Raw genomic sequence first — 18,383 nt, forward strand, 5'->3', positions numbered from 1 at the left:
CTTTATAAAGTAATAACTTCAAAACATGGTCATGATGAGGGACTTACTGCATCTTGGAGAGGAAGACTAACATTTTAAAGATGTAAGTGATGCAGGAGAGTTGGGTTTTCGACATAAGTCGCCCTTTAAGACTTTTTAAGGATCGGCGGGAACCGTGAGAATTGTTCAAAATAGGCTAAAACCAAGTGTTTGTGTTCTTTTTTCCAAGATATCTCTAAACCTTTACAATTATATCATGTAAAATTAAATGACTTATCCAACTTTTGCTCGAGTACCTGCAGCTTCTCTATGATGTTCTTGTAGTCCCAGGGGTTGCTGGGGGCGATGGCTCGACTGGAGCGTGTGGACGACTTGTAGTTGGGGTTGGAGCGAGACAGCATGTTGAGAGCCGAACTCGACAACATGGAGCTGATCTGAGCCTCCAGATCCAGAGGGATGGCGATGGAGCGACTCTTGGCTGTAAAAAGTATCAACGAGTTGTCGACTGCATTTCTTTGATTAAAAAGGTTTTTAAACTCTTGAGTTACCCGTCATGGCCAACGTCTTGATGCAGGTCTCGACCTGACCTCGGTGTTGCTGCTGCAGCCAGGGACAGTCCAGCAGTCGCACCGACGACTGGAGCAGCTGTGTGACGATGGTGTGGTGGCTCTGAAGATCACAAGGAGATGATCCATCTCTGCACGACTCCTTTTCTAGCGTTAACATCTACCTGGAGGGAGGTGCTGTTCTCCGAGAACGGGGAGCTGAAGAAGGCGTTGATGGTGTCGAACACTACGTTGATGATGTACTTCTCCAAGATGGGATCCGTCAGACGCTTGTCTCTTTTGTTGCAGACCTGCAGGAGAGAGACGCAGGTTTAATACGAGGACGGGTGTTTGCTGGAGGACGCTTGTTACTCTGGCCATGTCGGCGGTGAAGTCCTCAAACAGCTTCCAGATGTGGTTGGACGTGTAGATTTCCTTCATCTCCACTTCTGTGTCCACGTAGCAGTGGTTGACAAAGTTGACGTAAGCAATTTTGACCTTGAAAAAAAACCCAGAAATGTGATGTTAAAGTATTGAAAAAAATAAATGATAAAATAAATCCTTTTTTATCGTTTAAAAATGTTTTTAATGATATAATACAAGTTTTAATTTTATAATAAATTCATTTCCCTCGTCATGTAGGAATACAGTTTAATCCGGATGGTTATGAATTAAACAACAAGAACAAAATGAACACAAGACAAGGTGGATTGAACATATTCATGGATCTGGAGCTTAAATGTAAGCAAATTTAGATTATCATGACAATAATTGATGATTACATGTAATACATTTGAGTTAAAAATCAATGTCAAACAGCAGAGTGACAGTCAGTACAACAATAACATAAAATTCATTTAAATTAGATAAAACTCTACCCTCTGAAAAAGCATATATTTGATGGTAAAAAGAGAAGTATAAATGACATGAAAGGTCATGAATTTTGAAATATATTCTGCTTCAATGACACCAATAAAAAATTAAATTACATTTAATTTAATGTGCCAAATCAAAACCTTTTTACAGTTAAATGATAGAAGATAAGAAAAATATTCGTAGCTAATCGCAATGAGAAATTGATTGACAACTACCACCCATAAATTTACTCATATGACGCATAAAATGTGGATTAAACACATGATATTAATAAATCAAAAAAGAAGATTAGAGGAAGAAAATAAGTAGTATTTATTAGCATTTAATAATAAATCAACAATAAATATAACCTCAAGTATTAAGTAAATATTATGTTATATATTCTGTAAAAAAAATAATAATAATAATTCAGTTAAAAGTATAAATAAGAGGCAGAAATAAAATGAACCGATATTTTTTTGGCTTATTTACAATCTCTAAAATATATCGTCTGTTTAGCTAAAATTGCTTGATTTAACAAAAAATGTTTTGACTACAGTTGAATGTTACAAATTGTAAAACCAGATCACAGCTACGAAATATAAAAGATTGTACATGTGTGAAAATTGTGTATTAATACAAGTTCAGGATTGTTTCAAATCTCACAGTTTGACTGAAGCTCACCTCGGTGATGCAGTCGTCATGCGTCACGACTCGTATCACGTCCTCGAGAGGCAGCAGCGAAGTGCACTTGATCTCCGTGTAAACGTTCTTCCCTTCAGCGCAGGCGGCCAACAGCTCCACCAGGGATATGTGATACCTACGCCAGCAAATTCATTTGATTTAAACTTGTTATATTCAGTTAAATGATCACAAACATAGGTGTTACACCAGTGTTCTTCCTCAGAGCCTTTACATTTGTCATTATTCATCTCCAGATTCCACGTATTAGCTGGTGTTTCTACCTGAGCGGACTGGTCTCCGAGACTCCCTCCCTGCTCTCGGCCATCAGCTCCAGCATGGTGTTGAAGGAGGTCTTGTCGTTGTAGAAGACGACCACGTCCTCACCCGCATTGGTCAACTGCAGACAGAAACGTGACGTCGTCTCACCATCACGCGACTCGACGCAAGCGATCTCCGTACCTCCGTCATGATCATGTCCTGACACTTCTTCACGTACTTCCCCTCGGCCTTGATGATGGTGTGCAGGAAGTTGAGGTACTGGACGTGGCGTCCGTGCGTGGCCAGGCAGTGGATGAAGTGCTGGAGGACACTTTCGGAGATCTCGGTGCAGAGCTGGTAGTTGTTGCTGAAGATGTACTGCACGGTCTCTGCCTCTAGGAGCTACAGAGGTATTAAAAATTAACTTTTTTTTAAGGTGTGTATTGGCAAGAATCTATAGATACAATACGTATCGAGATACAGGGACAAAGAATCAATGATCTTGATACTGTAGGAACAAAGATATATTTGACTTGACAAAGTCGTAACTGCTTTCATTTGTTTTGAAACCAAAATATGTCCAGAGTCGACTGTATCCTCTCATCCTCAGTCAACGCTGTGTCGCACTGAATATCTTGGCAAAGTTGTAATTGCTTTTCATTCGTTTTGAAAACAAAATATGTCCAAACGTCAGCTTTATAAGCTGATGGAGTCGACTGTATCCTCTCGTCCTCAGTCACCACTGGGTCATGTTGAATATCTTGGCTAAGTTGAAATTGCTATTAATTTGTTTTGAAACCAAAATACATCCAAACATCAGCTTTAAAAGCTGCTAGAGTTGACTGTATCCTCTCATCCTCAGTCAACGCTGGCTCACACTGAATATCTCGGCTAAAGTTTTAACTGCTTTTAATTTGCATAAGGTGATGACTGCCATCTAGCGGCCAGAAGTTTAATTGCAACACAAGAATAAATAAAGTTAATTATCATTAAATAAATGAAAAATTATTTTTTATTTAAACACAATTTTTTCAAAATATGACCATGAAGGACTTTGATATGTGATAAATAACAGGATTTAAAAGCCAAACATTCCAATTGTTTTAGTTTTTTGTGAAAAAATATTGATGTTGTAGTGTGAAAAAAAAAAAAGAACACGATACATTGCTGTATACATTTTCTACTCACATCCCTATGGAAAGTATGAATCAAATGTTTGACCAAAAGCAACAAAAAAGGACCAAACTTAAATATTAGAAGGTATTTCTTTAAGCTTCTCACCCCAGGGTTTAGAAAAAGGTTGAGGCTCTTGTGCAGCAAAGCCTGATTCTCCTGGTTCCCCATGCAGAACTTCTGCAGGAACAGGTGCGTGAACTTGATGATCTCCTGCATCTTCACGTCGTTCTGCAGAGACACACAGTTTCACCTCAGTAAATAAACTGAATAAATACAGTAAAAGATGCTCATTATCATGATGGGAAATCGACCTCAATGTTTTTACTCACCTGGTCGTACGACACCTGCAGCAGGTCCAACATGACTTTATGAGCGCCCATGTTTTTCAACAGCCGCTGCTGCTTCTTCCAAACTCCACTGCTGCACATTTTATTCAACCTCTCCAGGATCTGCAGCACAGACGTGACGGTCAGGGATGGTGATGGACGCGTGAATAACATGACAGTCAGTATCACAGGCTAAAACTACATTTGAGGGTCAGTGACAATAATTACCAGCAGAGGGCACCAACTACAAGTGCTCCACTGCTAGTCATGCCTCTAAAACAATCCTGTCGGTGAGTTAAAGTTTGCTACGTCACTGACCTTCTGGTCCATCCCAGCGACACAGTTTAACCTTAAATACAGTCCGGACCACCTCAAAAAAAGTGCTTTAGAGGTAGTTTTCTGGACAGCAATTTAGATTCTGTTGATTTTAAATTTTTGGCTTCATTATACTTTTTCCACTGGAGTCCTCTGTGTATCGAAGGAACTTCAAGGATTTTGAAGAAGCACTAAGGGGAAAATAATTTGCTATTTAAACAACCCATTATTTTATATATATATATATATATATATAAAATCAAACCTTATTCTTGTGTAAAGGCCAAAGTTCTGATCAGAAATTGAAATTTAACTACCCACAGTTTTACACGTGGCATGTTTGATATTTAAGATATTGACTGGACGCTGTAGATTTCACTGAAAACAAGGCTAATCGTTTCCCCCTTTTCACACCCCGGACCCCTTAAACGTCCCAATATATTTACAGACCAACCACAAGATAGAAAAAAAGAGTTAAAATAAATCAAAGAACGTTTTGGTTTTTCTTATTTTCTCAAGTTTACAAGTTTATCTTTTTAGTAACCTTGACGGAAACGAGCGTCTTGACGTCAGAATCACAGGATAATGTAAAAAAAGAAAATTAAAATACAATCTCAAATACCATTCATGCATTGATCATCAAATAAAACAAATTATATAAATCATTTTTTCTTTATGTGGGGACTCGTGCTGTTCCCTACTTACCGCTCTTATATCAGCCACTATATACACTGCATGCAGAATTATTAGGAAAGTTGTATTTTTGGGTGCAGCAACAGTGCTGCTGATCAATCCAAAATATTAATAAATCTCAAACTTAGACATTCAAAGAAGTCAAAGTGAGGTGTCGGCGATTATAAAAATGCGTTCACCATTATTAGTGTGCAGAATTATTATGCAGCTCAATAAAAAAAAAACTTATCTCAACTCACTTATTAATTTTCATCCGTTCAAGTGAAGATAATAATAAAAACAAACTCAAAATGTACAAATACATTTGACCTTTTAACAACAGAACATCAGTGACCAATATAGCCACTCTTATTTTCTAGAACACTCAAAAGCCGTCCATCCATGGTGTCTGTACGTTTCTGACACTGTTCAGAGAGTTTACTGTAATGGTCTCGTTTAATAAGAGCCCAAAGGTTCTCCATCGGGTCAAAGTTCAGGTGAGGAAGGGGCCATGTCATTATTTTTTCATCCTTCAGGCCTTTACTGGCCAAGCAGTGGAGTATTTAGATGCATGAGACGGAGCATTGTCCTGCATAAAAATCATTGTCTTTTTGAATGATGCAGGCCTTCTCCAGGACCACTGCTTGAAGAACGTTTCTTCTAGAAACTGACAGTATGTTTGGGAGTTGAGTTTTAATCCATCTTCAACCCTAAAGGGTCAAACCAGCTCATCTTTAATAATACCAGCCCACACCAGTCCTCCACCTCGCTGGCGCCTGAGTCCAAGTGAAGCCCATTTACTGACCCAACTCACGGGCCCATCCATCTGGTCCATCCAGAGTGACTCATGTCTCATCAGTCCACAGAACCTTTGAAGAATCCGTCTTCATATATTTCTTGGCCCAGTCTTGAAGTTTCATCTCGGCGTCTTATTCCGTGCGGGTTTGGTTTCAGCCTTTCTTACCTTCTCCATGTCTCCGAGTACTGAACACCTCATACTTCTGGACACTCCAGGTAGGTTGCAGTTCTGGAATATGACTTCACTGGAGGATCATGGGTTCCTAGTAGCCTCTCGCTTGATTCTCCTCACATTCTTTCGCAGTTACTTTGCGTCTTTTATTTTCTCAACACGTTTCTTGCGTCCTTGTGGGGAATTTGCAACAAAGCGTTTGATGGTTCTGTGATCACGGCTCAATATCTTGGAAATTTCAAGAGTGCTGAATCCCTTTTCAGAGTCTGAGATCTTTCTTCTGGCCTGAGGAGAAGAAGCTGCCTAATAATCGTGCACACCTGATACAGGATGTTGATCTCATTAAGCCACACCCTCTCTCATGATACAAATGCACTTCACCTTGTATGCTTTAATCCAATTGGCATTCAAGTTTATACAGATTAGAGCTGGAAAATATATATAAAAAGGACAATGTCGTCAAAATACTGACTTGCTTAATAATTCTGCACGCAGTGTATTAACAACTGCTTGTTTTAACTGCTCTACTGGGAAGTTTAATTTATTACAGTGTATAATGTATTTGCACTGCATGCTGTGGTACAACTAGACGCCAGTTATACCAGTTTTTCTTACTGCCTTTCACCAGTGAAGAAAAATACATTTTATATGACTTTTCTTTAAAATAAATATTTTAAATAATGGATTAAATTACTTTTACTAGTTGGTGTAATTTAAGAATCTCAGAAATGCAATTTAAATTTAAAACAGGTATTTTTTGAAGTTATTTTTTAAAATTCCTTTTACTTTTATTTTAAAACACAGCAGTGAAACTGGCAACGAAATTTCATTGCTTGGCAACCGTTAAAAAACACAGCAGAGAGATTAATATTTTAAAAGTATTAATATAAATATTAATAAGATAAAAATAGTGCAATATAGTATAAACTGAATAAATAAATAACATTATAAATATTTCATATAATAATTAACGGATATAAAGTATAAATATAAAATAAGTTAACAATAGTGCTAATATTTTATAAATAGAATAAATAAATAATATTTCAAATAGTGCATAGCTCAAGTCGTTCTTGACAAAGTAGCACCTTCAAATATCTAAATCATAAGCAGAACAAACCAGAATCATTAAGAAGCCAAAACAATCCCTATGACGGCAAACTTAAAACAAAAACAAACGTTGATTGGCAGGCGGACGTGCAGGACAGAAACCGTTCAGCACTGAGTACTCGACACCAAAGAGAGAGAAAGGAGGAGAAAAATAAAACAGCTCTGACCTCTTTGACATTCTGGTAGTTCTCGTTGGTCTTCTCTTGTTTGTCCTTCTTGGGTGTGCTGTCCTCTAAAGCCCCCTGGAGGATGCAAAAGGTACAACGGCGTCTGGAGGTCTACTTTGCCAACGTTTACTCATCATCTTTAATGTATGCTGGGTTTAAAAATAACATACTTTGGATGTTTCATTGAGACTCTTAATAGCTATGACGCTTCAATACTGCTGCACTTTCGAGCTATAAATTAAAGACTAAAATCTATATTATAACGTTGGGATGCAGGTGAGATGAAGGACAAATGATGTTTTAACTTTTAATTTACCTTTGTATGGATGTTATATACAAAGGTTTTTTAAAAGTTAAGTATAACAGACTATGTAAAAGAGTGAACTCAGAAATAAGATCGTTCAAAAACACACCAAACTCACCTTTTTAAATCGGCTTTCAAATAAAAATATGGAAATACCTGGCCACGGAGCGATCGGTGCACGTCTCTCTCATTTCACACAAGGTGTTTTAGGAAGACAGGAAGGTGTGACATGCAGTAAAAGTCTCCAAATCCAACCCCAGTAGCATGTAGCAACACCTTTGCCAGGTACGACACAAGCAAGCCCCACACCAGTAGTCCCCCCAGTAGTCCCCAAAAAACACAAGGCCAAGCTTCAGCACAATTCAACCGAATCATCTACTGTTCTCACTCCAGTGCCTTTAATGGCGGAGTCATTAACAATAACTACTTTTTTTAGTGAGCAACAAATATATTTATAAGCTTGATTAGTTTTGTTAGTTCAACAGTTAGTTAGTGGGCGAGTTAGTTTGTAAATGACAGGTAGATTTTGATCATTTTAAGAAAGAAAAGTGAGGAAAAAGTGATCACTGTCTCCGTGGTGGTTTTTTGTAAAATACCCAGGACCGACTGTTCTGGTCCCGGTCGTGAAGTCTATAATCTGGTCCCGGTTAGCCTCCTTACTATGACAAACTGTTTCAAGGTTCAAGTGAAATGTTAATTTACTAACCAGGAAGTATAAATCTGACGTTTTATTTTAGCGGCTCAATCTATCTACACAACCATCCGGCGACCTACATCCTGGTTTATTCTACGGTCTGTTATCCGCCTGTGAAGTTGAAATGTTCAGCATTTAAAAAAAAAACATCACTCTCAGTTTACCTCACTTTTCTCCTTCTTATCTTTCTTTTCCTTTTTCCCGTCCCCCCCTCCAGAGTTCTTCTTCTCCACCCAAAGTTCGGATTTCTCCACCAGGGTGCGCAGGCGATCCAGGTCGGCCTTGATCAACTTGTAGTTCTCGACGTCCTGAGCCGAGATCAGCAGTTGCACCTGCAATATTAAACCAACAGGTTTAAAACAATATATCATGTGTTAAATATATCAAGATATCAATATGAATTAACACGTATTATATCAACTCCATGAATACAACATATGTCCCATTGTGAGGTAAAAAACTAATTTTATTTTGTATTTATTTATTTTTATTAATTAGAAGTCTCTAAATATGACTATATACTGTTTTTGTTTTAGGACTTTTGCCTTTTTTAACAGGTTTGTTTAGGACTTTTATCATTTTCATTAAGATTTAGGTGCAATAAAATAATTTTGGAAAAAGTTATTGTATATCAGATTAAAAAAAGCATTTATAAAATACAATACAAACAATAATTTAAGCATATTTAACTTGATTTTGTAAGTAAGTAAGTAAGTAATATTTATTTATATAGCGCTTTTCCAGACCAGGGTCACAAAGCGCTTTAACAATCAAAACAATACTCAAAAAAGTATATACTTTTGTTGTTGTTGATTTTATACTTTTTGCCAAAAAAAACGTGGAAATTGAATTGCCCACCACTGAATAAGAGAAATTTTAGATTAATCTAAAATAAATCACAACAATTGTTGTTGTTTTTTTATACACACCATCACACATGTGTGCGCACTTACCTGTTTAAATGTATGCAGCACTTCCTGTCTCTGGCTGAAGTGTCTGAAGAGCAGCTGAAGCGCTCCCGACACCAGAGGAGGGTATTCGTGCATGGTGAGGTGGACAAGAACCCGTAGAAACATACGACCTCCTTCATCATCCACCTCCAATATACTGTTCCCTTTACTGCAAGTAAACAGAAAATCATATTTCTTTTTTAGAAAAACTCCCTCGTTTCTGAGCAAGCGACGATGATAAATACCCGACTCCAAACATGGCCTCCGCCTGTTCCCCGATGTGTTGAAGGTTGATAGAAGCTTCAGAGGAGAGACGGAAAAAGATTTAGGATGCATCACATGAACATCATCAGTGAATACAAATTACAAAAAAACGATGCCTTGTTGCCCCAGAAGTCTAACTCTATGTGAATCATGTGATCTTCTGGTGGTTACCTGTAGTTTCCGGGGGGTTTGGAATGCCTGAAAGCATTGAAGAGTGACGTCTTTTTAAAAGATGCAAAGATGAATTGAATCCTTATCAACTCTAAACTTATGATATAGAAGTTTACAGACATTTAGCCCCAATACTTGTAGTAAAACCACCCAAACACAGACCAGACCCCCATGCACCTGCATCAAGAGTTACACTAACATCAATCATCAAGTCCGGAATAATTGTGTAAAAATTGTTATGAAATAAAAGTAAAAAATATTTTGTTTAGTCAAATGGAAAAGTATAAGGAAGGGGCAGAAACATTAGAAAAAATGTTTTTCCTTCGCAACCTTATATAGTTTGAAAACAGTCGTAAATCGTTTCATTAAATTAGAAATTTGTTTGAATAAACCTATGAAATTGTTTAGTTACAGTTGAAAATAGTTTGAAAACACCTGAAAATTGTTTTAATTACACTTGAAAAATAGTTTGAATATACCTGTATATCAATTTCTTACAGTTTAAACTACATTGAAAACACCTGTAAATTGTTTCATTACAGTTGATAATAGTAAGAATACACCAATATATCATTACATTACACTTGAAAAACTGTAAAAATACACCCGTTAATAATTAAATTACAGTTGAAACTAGTTTGAAACATGTGTAAATAATTGAATTACAGTTGAAAATAGTTTGAATACCTCTATAAATCATTAAATTACACTTTAATAATGGTTAAAACTAGTTTGAAAACACTTTTATATAATTTAATAACAGTTGAAAATAGTTTAATAAGTGTATTTCTATCATGTCCAGTCTTTTGTTACCTTTTGTCTCACTTCCTGGTTTTATTGTGAAAGTCCTGATCCGTGTGCATTTGTCTTATCAACTTCCTTTTGTGCTCCTGACCTGATTTGTGTCACCTGTGTCTTCGTCTCACCTGATCCCAGTTCCCCTTATCGCTCGTTTCTTGTCTCTTGTTAGTTCAGTTGGCCGATGTTTTTGTGCCTTTTTATAAGTTCCTCGTGTCTGCTCTTTTTATTATCCTTATTTGTAAATAAAGTAGTTCGTTCATTTAATCCCGTTTCCTGCTTCTGCGTTTGGGTTCACTGCCTCGAGTCCTGATAATTACAGGTGAAACTAGATTAAATACACCTGTAAATTGTTTAATTATAGTTGAAACTAGATTAAATACACCTGTAAATTGTTTAATTATAGTTGAAACTAGATTAAATACACCTGAAAATTGTTTAATTACAGTTGAAACTAGATTAAATTCACCTGTAAATTGTTTAATTACTGTTGAAACTAGATTAAATACACCTGCAAATTATTTAATTACAGTTGAAACTAGATTAAATACACCTGTAAATTGTTTAATTACTGTTGAAACTAGATTAAATACACCTGTAAATTGTTTAATTATAGTTAAAACTAGATTAAATACACCTGTAAATTGTTTGATTACAGTTAAACTACATTGAATACACCTGTAAATTGTTTAATTACAGTTGAAACTAGATTAAATACACCTGTAAATTGTTTAATTACTGTTGAAACTAGATTAAATACACCTGTAAATTGTTTAATTATAGTTAAAACTAGATTAAATACACCTGTAAATTGTTTGATTACAGTTAAACTACATTGAATACACCTGTAAATTGTTTAAGTACAGTTGAAAATAGATTGAATACACCTATAAATCATTGTATTACAGTTGAAACGAGTTTCAATACACCTGAAAATTGTTTAATAAATTAGTTTTAATACACCTGTAAAATTTTTAGTTGAACATAGTTTGAACAGAGAAAAACTTTTTTAAATATAATTGGTATAATGGTTGACAACAGGTGCAAACGTTTGCTTGTAGTTTTAAACTCTTATATGTATACAAAGCAAATTCGTATTTCTATTATTATAAATATTATTTAAACAGCATTACAATAAACAATATCAATACTTTCCTTCAGTGTGATTTAGGAGGATACTGCTGGATTTACCTGCATTTCTATTCCACTAAATTATTGCTATGAATAAACATGTTTAAAAGAAAACATGCAACATGTTTTGTGTCAGGCAGCATGCACTCTTAATACCCTTAAAATATGTTCCCAAAAAATATAGACGATATAAACAACAACAACAATACGGAGTGTTGCAAAAGACCTGCTTGCTCCAGATTGGTGGTGGCATCAGCGTCGGCCATCGGATAAACATCCACAAACTCCTTCTTGAACACGGAGAGCAGGAAGGAGATGCGGTAGTCCAGGCGGACGTTTAGGATGAACTGTGGGTAGAGAAGATGATCAAAATGTTTGTACGACTGACAGGGAAACAATGGAATATTGTGGAATGTTATTAGCTGATCATAAGGATGAGCGAGAAAGAAAAAAACAATATTTTATTTGTTTTTTCGATGATAAGAGTGGGGGAAGCTCTGCTGATTTTCCAAGTTGAAATTCCATACTGCAAAGAGGTCAAGCTTCCAATCTCACCTTCGGTCATTAAGAGGAATGCTTTCATGGGAACTCTGTAATCCGACACTAATATTTGTCTGAACAGGGATTCCAGAATCGAACAGACTTTTAACAATGTTAGTTGAGATATAATTCTAAAGCCTTTTCTTTTACACTTTATTCTTAGTGTCAACAGGAATAGAACCCATGATGTGTTTGCTTTGCTTTCGTCTCAAGGTTTCCACCTGTTCAACTCTTAAGCTGGACGTGATTGTCGCACAATTCTGGTCTGAACAAAAGCTGAAGGAATCTCGAGTTACTGAGCAGAGGTTAGGGACAGATTAGGTGCTTCAAAGAACCGTCAACAAGACCCTTAGACGCCTAGAATCATTTCCCCGATCACTCATCTTTCTAGTTACCTGTAAAATCTCCAGTATTTTCAGCTTGGTGTCCATCACCGTCAGGTCTATCTTGTCGATACTATCTTTAGTGCATCTCTGCCCATCAATCGCGGCCCCCATCCCGGCCCCCCTGGCCCCCGGGCCTCCGAATATAGACTGCTTTCTGGCCAGGACCATGGTGGACATCATCGCACCCATTCCATGAATGGATCGTTTCACGTTCTTCACTACAAGCAAAATGAAAAAAGAAAAAAACTGTAGTCGTTGAAGAATAACGAGATGATTTCGAATTAAACTTTACGAGTACCTGACCCGTCGTCGTTGAACACCACTCCCGCGTTTGGGTTCGGTCTGCAGTCGATGATGCCCAGCAGCGTTCTGGTGAGTCTGAGGAGCTCGAAGAAGCTGTAGAACCCAAAGTAGATCAAGTGTCTCGCTAAACTCACCACCTGGGTGAAGAAAACACACAGGGGTTAATAAACGGAGCGACAAAGACGGTGATTTCTGCAGTCAAACCTCGTATGTGAGTTTATTCTTCTCCTCATTATGAAACGGTACTTCATCGTTCAACACGTTGTTGAGGTATTCTTCCATGAACACCATCGTGTTGGAGAAACTGTTCTTCTTGTTGTCCCTGCTGTCGTCCATGTTGGAGTCGTAACTGGGAACGAAATGAGTTCTCGAATTGACTTTATTTTTCTATTTGAGCAGAGAATTGCGGCATACTTTTGCACTTTATTTGAACAATGTAATTCATTCTTATTTAATTAAAAATTAAATAAATAGATGTATTACCAACATGTTAGATACACAAACGGAATGATTAATAAGTATCAGCTGTTCTTGTAATATTCACTTTGAAAGATAAAAATTACACATAATTATCCTATTACCGGATCTAAATTTCATTATTAATAGCTTCAAACAAAGCCACAACAGGAATATATGCAAGAACACCTAATATATCTTACTCTTAGCGAAGAGTAAAACAAGAAGATGAAGATTCTTATAAAATTGATCAATCTCTCCAATTATTATATAGTAAAGGTTTAATAAAAGTCAAGTGGTAAGAAAAAAATATATAAATATAAATACCAAATATTATTAAATAAAATAAATTGATCTAATTATTTATTTATTCATTTTACATTTTATATCTATTTTTTTTTAACTCTAATTCTTTTTTCCATATATTTCCGAGGTATAAATCAACTACTTACATATTAGGATTATCTCTTATGAATCTAATGCTCTATGGCTCAAAGTTTTACTCTTAAATCCTTTTTTTCTATTATTTTTTGTGCTTAATAAAAGTGTGATGTTTTATTGTTAATAAAGAAAATGTGGAATTTGAGCTTTTATATTATTATAAGGTTGTTTTTGTTTTTTAATTAAAACTTTATTGGTCAAAACCTACATTTGTTTTACAGCAAAACCGTCAAAAGAGCTCAAAATAATTTCCTCCAGTAATCTTGGCTGATAACAAAATGGAAATAACTTCTTCCATGTAATTCACACTTACTCTTTGATGGTGATGGACGTGGGGATCTCCGTCCAGAGGCGTGCAAACTTCACCGGGGTGACCATCTCCTGGGGGTCCCTGTCCACGTGCGCGTGCAGCATGAGGCGACAGAAGGAGGCTCGGAGGTCGAAGGGCAGGGTTTCGTCCATCATGCACAGGAAGATGAGCTCCACGTCCAGCTGCTTGGAGATCTCATCGATGGCCAGATACTGACGATCCAAACACATGCGTGCAAACAGCTTCAGCTGGTACCTGTAGCAATGTCAAATTAATATAAAACACTCGTTTTATCATTCATTCATCTGTGGGGTTTTTTTCACTGGAATGACCTGTAGTAGGTGAGAACATTCTCGTCGTGGGTGTTTCCCTGTCTGGCCTCTTGAGCCAGTTGTCTGATGCTCTTCTCCTGCCGCTCGTTGGTCTTGTCCGTCCAAACCAGCCACACCTGCAGCAAACAAGCACAGGAGGAACATCAACAGGTAGGATCAGGAGTTGACCAGGGGCTTTACAGAAATAACAAACTCCACTTCCAGGGTAGCGACCTCTGTTTGACCTTTTGTTGGGTACATTTGGTGGCTTAGCTTGTTCATAACCGTGTAAGCTGCAATGGGGGCCATTTGTGGCCCTTGAGTAGATAAAGTCTACGTTATAATATGTATATTGAACCAGACAATGTAAAACACACCCTCGTTTGTTGCTTGTTTCAAATATTTTATTGATTTTGTACATTTTTTACCTCACTGGTTTTCATTTTATCAAATATAGCCCTTTATTTGACCTTATATTGGTAAAGGAAGGAGACCTGACACACATTTTAAAAGAGAGTATTACCAGGGCGCTGGCGTCGTGAGCAGTGAAAATGGCTCGTCTATCTGAAATGTACAACTCTAGACTTCCTCTACAAGATGTAATTATTCTCTCAAAATGAGCATGTTTTGAAGTTATTTCTTTATAAAGTTCAACCCTGTATGGAATCTCAGCAAACAAGAGGTTACAAGCGTCTGTATTATGACATAACAATGGCTTGACTCCTCTTGCAGCAAGCTGTAATCACACCTCGCTTTGTTTATACAACGAGTCCCTTTGAGGATTAGGCTTCTGGGATTGATGACGTGCGGTGACAAACCTCAATGCTTGACCAATCAAAGCAGAGTAGGTGTAGTTATGGTGAACAGGATTTTAGAAGTGTTTTCAGTGGGCGGAGATTAAGCACATTTTCTAATGTAAATAATGTTTTGTACAAACAGACACATGCTGATGATACAACAGAGGTCCAGGATCTACTTAAGTGACACTTAAATGAACACACCTTTAAGGTTGAATTTTGAGTCGTGGTTTAAGAAATGTTCATTTAAAACACTCACCTCGTCCTCGTCGACAAAGTCGTCCATCACCAGGTAGTCTCCCTGACCGCCAGCAGACGGCGGCTCTTTGGGGATGCGACGTCTGCAAAAGAACAATGAAAAGACAATATATCAAGACTTCAGCCTCTTTTTTTAGATCGAGTTCGACACATGTCGGTGTAAATTAGTGGTTCCCAAACCCCGGTCCAGGGACCAGTATGTGAGCCATATGTTACTGGGCCACACAGAAAGAAATTTTCTTTTTGATTTTTCCTCATTTCTCGTCATCTTTTTGGAAATATTATAGTAATTTTTTTGGAATAACATTACCTTGTGACTTATGACATGTCAAGATGCTTGTTTTTTTGTCAAGTTTACAAAACAAAAAAACATGAAAATGAGTAAAACACAAACTCTTGAGAAACATTTCCTATAAATAATGCTATAAAACTATCTTAGTCTTAAGTTTCTGAAATCTTGGAGACACACACATACAAAACACCATCTTCAGCATACAATTAAATATGCATCGATGCAGATACACAAACGTCAGTCCAGAGCTCTTGCTGTTCCAGCGTGTATTTTGATTTAATTTATTTTTTCCAGTTATTTTTACTTTCTTTGTCTGAAGGTCTGTCAATGAAAATAATGCAAACATTAAAACAGTCTTTGGTACAAAAAAGGTTGGCGACACCTGGTGTAAATAATCACAGTAAAAAAATATTTAAAAATATTTAAAAAAAGTAAAAAAATTCAGGCTGTTGCTCCTAAACTTTGGAACAATCTTCCTCTCTCTTTGCGCTTGATGGATCTACTGACTCCTTTAAGAAACATCTTAAGACGTTCCTATTTGTTCAGGCTTTTCCTTGATTTTCTCCTGTGTTGTTCTCAGTATTATCTTGATCTTTAAAGTATATACTTTATTGAGTATTGTTTTGATTGTTAAAGCGCTTTGTGACCCTGGTCTGGAAAAGCGCTATATAAATAAATATTACTTACTTACTTACACCAGATTAAGTATAACCTAAAGCACCTGCCAAACAAATGACTCAAATGTATGTAAGTAAGTAAGTAAGCAATGTGACGCGTTTCAACCTACTCAGTCTTGATGAGGATGTCCTGGTTCTTGGGGTCCAGGACACATTTACAAATGAGCTCTTGGGTGACGGGGATGGCGATGTTGTTTGACACGCAGAGGTCTGACAGGTAGTCCAGAAACCTGCCAATAACAAAAAAAGGATGCAAAATATTGCGTACAAAATTGTATATTTTTTAATAACTTATCTACCTGGGCTCTCGATTTTTCCGAACGAGGCTCACGAAAGTTTCCACTTCAGTTTTGGTGATGTGTTTCTCCAGCAGTTTACGGTTGTTGTGCAGCAACGCTGTGATCGTGTCTTCGGCCAAGATGTCGTATCCGATCTGGCTCTGCATCACACCGAACTGCTTGGCTATGTGCTCCTGAGGGGAAGATACAGGCGTGAATATGGAACTCAGCAGTAAGAAAATATGAAAAACAAACATGGCATTGAAAAAACTGGACGAAGAGTTTAGATTTCTTGAATTGACCCACCTGGTTTTTGCGATAGTCCTCCTGGGAGTGCCGCAGAACTCTGTAACAAAGACGGAACATGTACTGGTACGGAATGTTCTTCTGGTCGGCCAGTTCTTCCAGTCGCAGCAAAGGACCTTCATCCTTTCCTCGATCTACGAAAGGCACTTTAATGATGCCAAAGATCTGAACACAAAGTTGAGAGTGAGAACAAGTCAGGAATAATTCATGGTTAAATGGATACTTTGGATCTCTTGGGACAAGTATAACGAAGATCTCATCAGGAATGCTGGACCTGTTTCAAAATGTTCTGCTCCCTCATCAGCTTCTGTCGCTCTCGGTTAGCTTTGGTCATGACGATGTCCAGCACGGGCTGACCACTGTTGATGACATCAGCCACGAAGAAAACCACATCCTCCAGCAGCTTGATGGCAAACCTGCCAAACAAAAGTAAAACTTAAGACAATCCTCATGGGGAAAAAAATAATGTCGGTGCAATTAGGAGGACTCATACCGGCGATCGTTCTGGCTGATGAAGCCCTTGCTTAACTGGACGACGACGGTGCTCAACATGGCGCTTGCGTCGTTGGCAAAGTCCAGATCTCGGATTTCCATCACGGGAACGGAGACGATGGAGAACGCCTCTTTGTCCTCTTTCGTCGCACACGTTCCTAACTTGAGCATCAGATGGACACATTTACTACAGGAGCCTTGAAAGGAACCGAGACATCGTGAAAGCACGGCAGAGACCAACTTTAAGGATTCAACAATTGTATTGGATGAATCTGGCCAACAGTTAGTTTGCTTGGTCGTATTTCGGAGTTGTTAAATCTGTTGTGAATTTATCTAGCAACCCTAAAACAACTGAATAATAGCAACACATTTAGTCCAACAAAATTGAATTCATTTAAAGGGATTCAATGTTATGCTGTGGTTTATTACGCCAATTTAATTGGGGTTTAATGCTAGCTTTGAGCAGCAGCAGTTATAGCAGCCATACCATATAATGCCTTCATTTTCATTCTTGTACTGACTGAACATGAACGACGCGACACACCATGAGTCTGATGGGTCTCTCCTCGTCGATGTCGATGGGGACGTTTGTGCTCTGGATCCAAGTGTTGGTGCAAAGGTGTCTTAATCGCACGTAGGAGTCCCTGAGAACATTTGAAGGACATTATACATCAGTGAAAATAATTCTACAGTGAGGTATTTATAGTTCATGTTATTTTGGAACAATAATCAGAAATAGAAAAAAAAAAACAAGTATTTCTTCAGTACTTAAAAGTACTGTAAAGTAATACTGTTTTTTGTGTGAAAGGTAAACTGGACAAATTTTGGAAAATATGGAAAATGTTCTATAACTTTTTGGAAAGTTTTAACATTGGAAATTTGATTTGACTGTAATAATCACAAGATAGAGGTGTACTGGACTGGCTGCTTTTGTTTTATTTTTCTTATTATTTTATCTATGTTTTCACGCACGTTTGTCTTTTTTCTGTGTATATTTTGTTTTGTTTTTGTTTTTTGTTTTCTTTTTTCTTCTTCTGTGACTGCATCTTGTAAAGTTTGAATAAACAGATGTTTAAAAAAAAAGAAAAGTAATACTGTAAAGTATCATTTGTTTCATTAAAATACAGCCATACACTTGGATTTCCTAGTACTGGTTTTGTACTCCAA

The 18,383-nt window shown here is 37.2% G+C and overlaps 1 protein-coding gene across 5 annotated transcripts in view; it reads right to left on the bottom strand.

The window, feature by feature from the left end:
• itpr3 (inositol 1,4,5-trisphosphate receptor, type 3) overlaps positions 1-18,383 on the bottom strand; it is a 44,620-nt gene that overhangs the window by 10,747 nt on the left and 15,490 nt on the right. For 2 of the 5 annotated variants that reach the window (XM_087782253.1, XM_087782252.1), the window contains exons 12-38: positions 17,761-17,860; positions 17,218-17,378; positions 16,999-17,140; positions 16,725-16,889; positions 16,440-16,612; positions 16,251-16,370; positions 15,173-15,254; positions 14,138-14,253; positions 13,809-14,060; positions 12,803-12,947; positions 12,594-12,735; positions 12,305-12,513; positions 11,596-11,716; positions 9,441-9,467; positions 9,251-9,305; positions 9,009-9,174; positions 8,220-8,387; positions 7,058-7,132; positions 3,827-3,946; positions 3,603-3,725; positions 2,523-2,723; positions 2,345-2,460; positions 2,064-2,199; positions 897-1,022; positions 710-835; positions 528-648; positions 276-457 (exon numbers count right to left, since the gene is read on the bottom strand). In XM_087782253.1, the coding sequence (XP_087638379.1) occupies positions 276-457; positions 528-648; positions 710-835; positions 897-1,022; positions 2,064-2,199; positions 2,345-2,460; positions 2,523-2,723; positions 3,603-3,725; positions 3,827-3,946; positions 7,058-7,132; positions 8,220-8,387; positions 9,009-9,174; positions 9,251-9,305; positions 9,441-9,467; positions 11,596-11,716; positions 12,305-12,513; positions 12,594-12,735; positions 12,803-12,947; positions 13,809-14,060; positions 14,138-14,253; positions 15,173-15,254; positions 16,251-16,370; positions 16,440-16,612; positions 16,725-16,889; positions 16,999-17,140; positions 17,218-17,378; positions 17,761-17,860 (3,670 nt within the window). The remainder of the gene's footprint in view (positions 1-275; positions 458-527; positions 649-709; positions 836-896; positions 1,023-2,063; positions 2,200-2,344; positions 2,461-2,522; positions 2,724-3,602; positions 3,726-3,826; positions 3,947-7,057; positions 7,133-8,219; positions 8,388-9,008; positions 9,175-9,250; positions 9,306-9,440; positions 9,468-11,595; positions 11,717-12,304; positions 12,514-12,593; positions 12,736-12,802; positions 12,948-13,808; positions 14,061-14,137; positions 14,254-15,172; positions 15,255-16,250; positions 16,371-16,439; positions 16,613-16,724; positions 16,890-16,998; positions 17,141-17,217; positions 17,379-17,760; positions 17,861-18,383) is intronic. The other 3 variants (XM_087782255.1, XM_087782254.1, XM_087782256.1) reach the window with 2 other exon arrangements.

The sequence above is a fragment of the Callionymus lyra genome, chromosome 19 (assembly GCF_982586985.1).
Source record: "Callionymus lyra chromosome 19, fCalLyr1.hap1.1, whole genome shotgun sequence".
NCBI classification, from domain to species: domain Eukaryota; kingdom Metazoa; phylum Chordata; class Actinopteri; order Syngnathiformes; family Callionymidae; genus Callionymus; species Callionymus lyra.